A 6,025-nucleotide genomic window follows, 5' to 3' on the forward strand; every position below is an offset into this window, starting at 1 on the left:
TGGCCTGTAGTGCCTCCCGCAGCCTCCTGGAGTGCATGGAGTGGGCCTGGGGCTCTGGCCACTGGAGTTCTGGGACCTTTAGAATCACCAGGCCCCAGGGCAATTGTTCTCTTCCTCCCTCCCCATTGGAGGTCCTGATTACCAGCCCCCACAAAAATTTTTCTTGCAGTTTTTATTTTTTAACTAGACAAAAGTGAAAGTGTCAATAAGATCCATTTTTCTCTGTTTTTTCTATAACTTTTTGTGACGGGGCGACCCCCGCCCGTCCCTCAGACGCGGCAGGGCAGGCCTTTTTAGCCGCAAGGGCGGGGGTCTACCAGGGGTGCGCGGCGTGCACCCACGCCGCGCCAGGACCAGGGAGGAGGGTCGCTCCGCCGGCAAGCGGCCGTGCGGCGGCAGACGGCACGGGGGGGGGAGGTAGCGCAGGCGGCGTTCCTCCGCCCAGATGGACAGGGCGGCCCACCAATCAGGAGGTAGCGGGGGCGGTGCCCTCCCGCCTTGATTGACGGGGCTGCCAGCCAATCAGGGGGCCGGACGGACGGTGTTAACGCCCGCCCGATGATGTGCAGGGGGAAGGGAAACCCGGCGGGAGCTTTAAAAGTGGAGCCCTTCCGCCCAAAAGGGGGGAGGAAGGAGTGAGTGGTGGCGAACTCGGAGGGGAGGACAGCGGGGTGAGGAGAAGCGAGCGGCGGCTAAAACGCCCCTCCCCCTGGGAGTCCAGACCCGGTGGCCAGACAGCCTACAGGACCAGCCCCGGCGCGAAGGGGTGTGGGTGCGGAGCTCCGACCGCCAGCCTGTCGGACGAACCCAAGGTGACCGCCCCGAGGAGGAGGGCCACCTGGGGAGGGAAAGGAAGTAGCCCAGGGCAGAGCTCGTTCGAGCTTGCGGGCTGACAAGTTGCGGCAGGAGCCCTGTCAGCCGGACCGGTACTCGCTAGTTCCGTGTCCTTAGGGCCCTGGGCTGGGGCCCGTGAGTGAGGGTGGGCCCGGGCCCCCCTTTCCCTCTTCCTCAGTAGCAGAGGGAGTGCCCGGTCAGAAGACCGGCGGCATTGCGACCAAGTGTGTAACCTACCACTAGGACCCCCGCTCCCGCCGTGAAAGCGGGAAGACTGGTTACTGTGGGGCTCGAGCCCGCGCGGGACGAGGGCCCGAGGGCACAAATACCCGACGGGCACGGACCCCCTAGTACACGTGGTGGAGAATGTGGGCATTCTAGAGGGATCCCCGCTCCTTGTAGGGAGGGGCATAAGCACCACTGAGTGGAGCAAACGTAGTAAAAGGTAATTTTTCAGCCGAGAGCGGGGGAAAGCCGCGAGGCCCGCCGCCTCCGGAAGAAGGCCCAAAAGATGGACCCCGCCCAAGTCTTAGAGTGGATGAAGGCCGCCCACCGGGAGAGTCAGCAACAACAGACTGCCCTAATCCAGCAGCTGTCCACGCAGCATCAAGAGCACCAGCGGCAACTACTAAAAGAGTTAGCCGAACAATTCAGGGAACAGACCCGGCTCTCGATGGCTCAGACCCCGGCAGCGGCGGCCCGGGAGGATGATTTGGAGGAGATGGGAGAGGCGGGACCCCGCCCGAGTATTCGGCTAACAAAGATGGGAGCCACTGACGATCCAGAGGCCTATCTGACGACCTTTGAGCGGGTGGCGACGGCCGCGAGGTGGCCAGAGGGTCACTGGGCAACCATTCTGGCCCCTTACCTGACGGGCCAGGCACAGTTGGCGTATCGCAGTCTAAGCGACAGAGACGCCCTACACTATTATAAATTAAAGGAAGCCATCTTGGACCAGATGGGTATCACGCCAGAGACATACCGCCAAAAATTCAGGGGCGAGCAGTACCCCCCCGGGACCCGACCCAGGGTCGTAGCACAACGACTGAGAGAGGCGGCATGGAGGTGGCTGGACCCCGAGCAGCGCACCGGACCGCAAGTGGCCGAGCTTGTGGTCTTAGAGCAGTTTGTTAATATTTTGCCCAGCGGGGGCGCCCGCTGGGTGCGAAGACACCACCCCTCCACGTTGAGCGAAGCAGTGGAGCTAATGAATGACTACGAAGCCGCAGAGGGGTGGGAAAGAAGCCACAGGCCGGATCGACCCCCTCCCCCCCGCCGGTCAGAGACGGCAAGAAGCCTTCGCCCTAAGGGGAGCCCCGAAAGGAGTAATAAGTGGGAGGCCAGCAGAGGCCCAACCAGGAGACCATTGGCGCCGTCCTGGTCCCTACCTCCCCGGGAAGGCCAGCGAGAGGGCGGTGGACGTGCGGTGGGGCCAGGCTCAAGCCCCCAGAGGACCCCTGCGCCCAGGGGGCCCTGCTTTCGCTGCGGGCAGGAAGGACACCACATCAAAGATTGCCCCTTCATGGACTGCTCCTACGCACAGGCCTTAGCAGGGGACGGGGTACCCGCCGCGGACGGTAAGATATTGCGTGAGGTGAAGATTGGGGATAAAGTGGTGGCCGCCATGGTAGACTCGGGGTGCAGCCAGACTATGGTGCGGGCTGAACTGGTACCACAAAAAGGGCCCCGGGGACCCCCAGTGCAGGTGCAGTGCGTGCACGGAGATACGCACCAGTACTCCACAGCGTGGGTACAAATCCACGACGGGGGGGAAGACAGCTGGTGCTACGTGGTCCTGGCGCCCCACCTAGCATATCCGGCCTTGCTGGGCCGTGATTGGATCGGATTTCGCAGGGCGGTGGGAGAGTGGCAAAGGGGCGGGGGCCCGGGCGAAGAGGGAGACCGCCTAGGGGCCCTTGGGGAGACGCCGGCGGGTAACGCCCCCACGGCCCCGGAAGATGGAGGGCCAGACCCCGAGGACCTGGGCCACCTGGAACTCGACAGTGGGGACTTTCTCCAGGAGCAGAGAGAGGACCCCACGCTACGACATGCCTGGGAGACGGCACGCGAGGAGACCGAGGGGCCAGCAGAGGCAGCCGGAGGACCGGGGGAACCCCACTTTGAGGTACGAGCGGATCGGCTGTATCGGGTAGACGAAGGCGGGGGGGAGCAGGGTTCCCGATGGCAGCTGTTAGTACCCCGGCGGTACCGATACCCCCTCATGGAGGTGGCCCATGCCAACCCCTGGGCCGGACACTTAGGGCAGGAGAAAACAGTGAAGCGGATATTACAACGTTTCTACTGGCCCGGGGTGTATCGCGAAGTGCGGGATTTTTGTGAGTCATGCCCCCAATGCCAGAAAGCGGGACCCCGAAACGTGCCAAAAGCCCCCCTGGTCCCACTCCCCGTAATCGACATACCCTTCGAGAGAATAGCGATGGATATCGTGGGACCCCTGGATAAGTCAAAGGCAGGTCATCAGTATATACTGGTCATCCTGGACTACGCTACGCGGTATCCGGAGGCGGTGCCCCTACGAAACACGCACGCTACCACCCTAGCGACGGAATTGATGAAGCTATTCTCGCGAGTCGGCCTGCCCAAGGAGATTCTGACCGATCAAGGTACTAATTTTACCTCCCGAGTAATGGCGGAGTTATGCCGCCTGTTCCAAATTAAGAGTATAAGGACCTCGGTGTACCACCCCCAAACGGATGGGCTGGTCGAGCGGTTTAATCGAACATTGAAGGGTATGTTACGGCGGTTCACTGAACAAGATCCGCGAGACTGGGACACACTATTACCAGCCCTAATGTTTGCCGTGCGGGAAGCCCCACAGGCGTCCACGGGGTTCTCGCCCTTTGAGTTATTGTATGGGCGGCAACCGAGGGGCATCCTAGACGTAATTAGGGAAAGGTGGGAGGAGCAAGAAACGCGGGTGCGAGGGTCAGTGCAATATATTTTAAACTTGCGACAGAAGTTGAAGACCCTCGCGGGGGTGGCAAGGGACAACTTAGAAAGTGCGCAAGAGGCACAGGCCCGTTACTACAACCGGGGGGCCCGGCTCCGGGTTTTCGAGCCAGGACAGCGGGTCCTACTGCTCCTTCCCACGCCGGGGTCAAAACTGGTTGCTAAGTGGCAAGGGCCCTTTGTAGTCGTAAGGCGCATCGGGGAAGTAGACTATGAGGTTAGGCTGACGGGAAGGGCAGAAGGCACTAAGGTATACCACGTGAACTTACTGAAGGCGTGGAAGGGACGGGAGGCTATGTTTATAAACCCCCTGCCCCCAGACCCAGAACTAGGCCCAGGAGGGGTAGAGCAAGCCACCCCAGGTCTTTTGCAGCTGGGGGACGACCTGGAGCCAGAACAACGGGCGGAGATGGAGGCCTTACTGCACCAATTCCCAGATGTTATGACGGAGCAGCCCGGACACACCACAGTGGCTTACCACCACATCGAGACTGAACCGGGAGAGAAGGTACGAGACCAGGTACGGCCCTTACCCCGAAAGATGTGGGGGCCGGTGAAGGAGGAGTTGCAGAGGATGATCCAGTGGGGCGTAGTAGAAGAATCATATAGTGAGTGGCGTAGCCCGATAGTTCTAGTGCCCAAGCCGGACGGCTCGATGAGGTTTTGCATCGATTTTCGTAAAGTGAACGCCCTGTCCCGATTCGATGCGTATCCTATGCCGCGGGTGGATGAGTTGCTGGACCGCCTGGGAGGCGCACAATACCTGTCCACCCTCGACCTAACCCGTGGCTACTGGCAGATCCCGTTGTCCCCTCCGTCCAGGGAAAAGACGGCCTTCTCAACCCCCTTTGGACTGTACCACTTCGTCCGGATGCCTTTCGGACTCCACGGAGCGGCCGCCACCTTTCAGCGGCTTATGGACAGGGTGCTAAGGACCCATGACCAATTCGCCGCGGCATATATTGACGATATTGTCGTGTACAGTAAATCCTGGACTGAGCACCTGCAGCATGTGAAGACCATACTACAAGAACTCCGCCAGGCGGGGTTGACGGCGAACCCCCGGAAGTGCCATTTCGGAGAGAAGGAGGTTTCTTATCTGGGCTACACCGTCGGGCGAGGACGGCTCCGCCCTTTGATGGAGAAGGTAGAAGCACTGCGCTCGTTCCGGCCGCCGCGGACTAAGCGACAGGTTAGACGGTTCTTAGGGTTGGCCGGCTATTATCGCCGCTTTGTGCCTAATTTCGCAGCAATAGCGGCCCCCTTGACGGACCTGACACGCGCCTCCCTCCCCCAGAAGGTACATTGGTCACCGGAGTGTGAGAAGGCCTTCCAGGAGTTAAAAGACTGCCTAACCCAAGCCCCAGTGTTAGCCCAGCCCGATTTTAACCAGCCCTTCACCCTATACACAGACGCCTCAGAAACGGGAATAGGGGCAGTCCTAGCGCAAGGGGAAGGCGCGGATGAGCACCCCGTCATCTACATCAGCCGTAAGCTGTTTACACGGGAGCGTAAATACGCAACCATTGAAAAAGAAGCCTTGGCTGTGAAATGGGCAATTGACTTATTAAGATACTATCTTTTAGGCAACCGGTTCCGAGTCGTAACGGACCACGCACCCCTACGCTGGCTGCAGACGATGAAGGATACAAACGCCAGGGTGATGCGATGGTATTTATCCCTACAGCCATACGCGTTTGACGTGGCCCATAGGGCCGGAAGCTTGCACCAAAATGCAGACTTCTTCTCGAGACAACATGAGGAGGAAGAGGAAGAAACTGCGGAACCAGGAGCGGTGACTGACTTGGGAAGGGGGGTGTGTGACGGGGCGACCCCCGCCCGTCCCTCAGACGCGGCAGGGCAGGCCTTTTTAGCCGCAAGGGCGGGGGTCTACCAGGGGTGCGCGGCGTGCACCCACGCCGCGCCAGGACCAGGGAGGAGGGTCGCTCCGCCGGCAAGCGGCCGTGCGGCGGCAGACGGCACGGGGGGGGGAGGTAGCGCAGGCGGCGTTCCTCCGCCCAGATGGACAGGGCGGCCCACCAATCAGGAGGTAGCGGGGGCGGTGCCCTCCCGCCTTGATTGACGGGGCTGCCAGCCAATCAGGGGGCCGGACGGACGGTGTTAACGCCCGCCCGATGATGTGCAGGGGGAAGGGAAACCCGGCGGGAGCTTTAAAAGTGGAGCCCTTCCGCCCAAAAGGGGGGAGGAAGGAGTGAGTGGT

The 6,025-nt window shown here is 61.1% G+C and overlaps 1 protein-coding gene across 1 annotated transcript; it reads left to right on the forward strand.

Annotated features, from left to right (window-relative positions):
• Positions 1-261: 261 nt before the first annotated feature.
• LOC142830915 (uncharacterized) lies at positions 262-5,555 on the forward strand. Its single transcript, XM_075938656.1, has 2 exons — positions 262-4,996; positions 5,391-5,555. The coding sequence occupies exons 1-2, from the start codon at positions 1,346-1,348 to the stop codon at positions 5,409-5,411; spliced, it is 3,672 nt and encodes a 1,223-aa protein (XP_075794771.1). The 5' UTR covers positions 262-1,345; the 3' UTR covers positions 5,412-5,555.
• The last annotated feature ends 470 nt before the right edge of the window (positions 5,556-6,025 follow it).

The sequence above is a fragment of the Pelodiscus sinensis genome, chromosome 11 (assembly GCF_049634645.1).
Source record: "Pelodiscus sinensis isolate JC-2024 chromosome 11, ASM4963464v1, whole genome shotgun sequence".
Lineage (NCBI taxonomy): Eukaryota > Metazoa > Chordata > Testudines > Trionychidae > Pelodiscus > Pelodiscus sinensis.